This window comes from Pteropus vampyrus, unplaced genomic scaffold (genome assembly GCF_000151845.1).
Source record: "Pteropus vampyrus isolate Shadow unplaced genomic scaffold, Pvam_2.0 Scaffold170, whole genome shotgun sequence".
Lineage (NCBI taxonomy): Eukaryota > Metazoa > Chordata > Mammalia > Chiroptera > Pteropodidae > Pteropus > Pteropus vampyrus.
In genome coordinates this window covers 3,700,839-3,702,882 of record NW_011888951.1, presented here as the reverse complement: position 1 = coordinate 3,702,882, position 2,044 = coordinate 3,700,839, and the positions used below count along the sequence as shown (strand labels likewise).

The 2,044-nt window shown below is 48.5% G+C and overlaps 1 protein-coding gene across 1 annotated transcript in view; it reads right to left on the bottom strand.

Annotated features, from left to right (window-relative positions):
* Positions 1-1,843, bottom strand: part of LOC105298977 (cytochrome c oxidase assembly factor 7) — an 11,157-nt gene extending 9,314 nt beyond the window's left edge. Inside the window, exon 1 of the mRNA XM_011370478.2 lies at positions 1,662-1,843. Coding sequence (XP_011368780.1) covers positions 1,662-1,767 — 106 coding nt within the window. The 5' untranslated portion in view covers positions 1,768-1,843. The remainder of the gene's footprint in view (positions 1-1,661) is intronic.
* Positions 1,844-2,044: the final 201 nt, after the last annotated feature.

The window sequence follows — 2,044 nt, the reverse complement described above, 5'->3', positions numbered from 1 at the left end:
GGGGCAGGAAATGAAGAGAGGAAAGGAGGGACTAGATCACAGGGCCTCACGGAACATAGGAAGGAATTAGGTTTTTATTCTAAGTCAATGACAAATCACTAGAGGGTTTTAAGAAGGAAACTGACATAATTCAATTTGCATTTTTAAAGGTTACCCTAGTATATATGTTTGTATATGCCTGACTGAGTATGGAGAAAATGTGAGGGGACACACTCTAGCACTGACAACAACAAATGTGTTATTTTTGTTATTTAAATTTTTAATAAATAAATGAGGATAGATTTTAAGGGAATGAGGATAAAAAGAGAGACAAGTTAGAAGGCTACTTCAGTAATTTCAGTAATTATTTCAGTAATCCATATGGGAGATTATGATGACTTTGAAGGAAACTACTATGTTAGTAGCTACAGTAACTACTGCCTCCTCTTAGGCTCTTCTGAAGTGCCGCAGCCAGCCCTTCTAATAGGCCCACCCTTCTCCACGCCATTGCGTGATATATTCTTCAGAGGACACTATCATTAACTCTCCACTGTCCAATGAATAGTCTAAATTCCTTATCCTGGCATTCAAGGCATGACACATTGTGGCCTAGACCTCCTCTTCAATCTTATTTCTGACTACATCTTGACTTTAACTTTCCAAAAGACAGAATTTTCTTCTTCTAACTGCTCTTTTAATCAACACTTGCCTGTTCCTCCTGACCAACCCCAGCAGTCTTTCCCAACCATTCTCTCTCCTCAGTGGCTCCAATTCCTGTGACTTCTCTCTCTGCTTAGGATATAGACCAGCCTCAAAGAACAACCCTGGGTTCTTTTTAAGCCATCATACTGCAGAGCAACTCTGTGTAGTTGGTTAGCATCAAGAAATAGCTATATCATATTTTGGAAACTGGACTACACAAGCTATTAGAAGGTAAGGCCCGTGCCTTTCCCCAACCCCCACCCCCCTTTATGAAAATAAAGTAGGAAGCAGAAAATCACTCAAAGGTACTGGCTGCTCTGGGTGGCCCTTCTGGACACCACCATCCACCCACACACTCAAGTCGACTCAGTGTTTCCAGAACACACATGGCACATTCATGCCTCAGGGCCTTTCCACAAGCTGTTACTTCTACCGGGCATAGATTTCCCTTACCTTCTTCAAGGCTTTATTCAAATGCCACTTTCTCAATGACCCCCCGACCACTCAATTTTAAATTGCCTTCCTGAACTCCTGACACTGCTCAGTCAGAACTTTTTCCCACTGCACTTACTACCTTCTAACGCACTATTTCATTTATTTCCTTATGTTTATTGTCCAATTCCCTGCCCCTCCCCCCAACACACACACTAAAAAGTAAGCTCCATGAAGACAGGGAATTTTATCTGTTCACTGATGTATCCTCAGTCCCTCTGTCCCAAGTGCTCAAGCACTTTTTCCCGGCCTCCAGGCTCTGTCTGGCAGAGCATTCCACCTCAGCGAGCCCAGCAAGTCCTCGTGGAACCCAACCCGCCCCTCCGCACCACACACAAGGTCGTCGGTGTCCCCAGAGAGCCGCCCCGACGTGACCCCTACCCGTGACGCCTTCCAGAGTCCCTCAGAGGTCGCTCACGTGCGCCGTCTGACCCTCGCCTTTCTTTATGAGCCCCAAAGTGTCCCCAGGCCGCGCTGGCGGCGCTCACCGTCCGGGTCCTTCTCACGGTAGCATTGATAGTTGCACTCCACCTCCATGTTCTCCAGAAACGACTTCACCTGCTCCTCGTCCTGGAAGTCCACCACGCCCGCCATGACTCTTGGTCGCCTAGGAGAGATTATCCGGTCCCTCCTACCCAGGCCGCGCCGCTCTCCCGCCCCACGGTCATGTGAGCCGGGGCGGGGCGGGGCCTGGGCGGGGCCTGGGCGGGGCGTGCCTCTGAGGTTTGCGCTTACCCGCTCATTCCCCAAGGCCAGGAGCTGCGAACCCGGGCTTCCCCTCGTTAGCAGTCAAATCTCTTCCTTTGGTCAGCCCATTCCTAAAACTGCAGCACTTTATCTGTGCCAGCTTTGTGTCCTTAAATGATTCTCT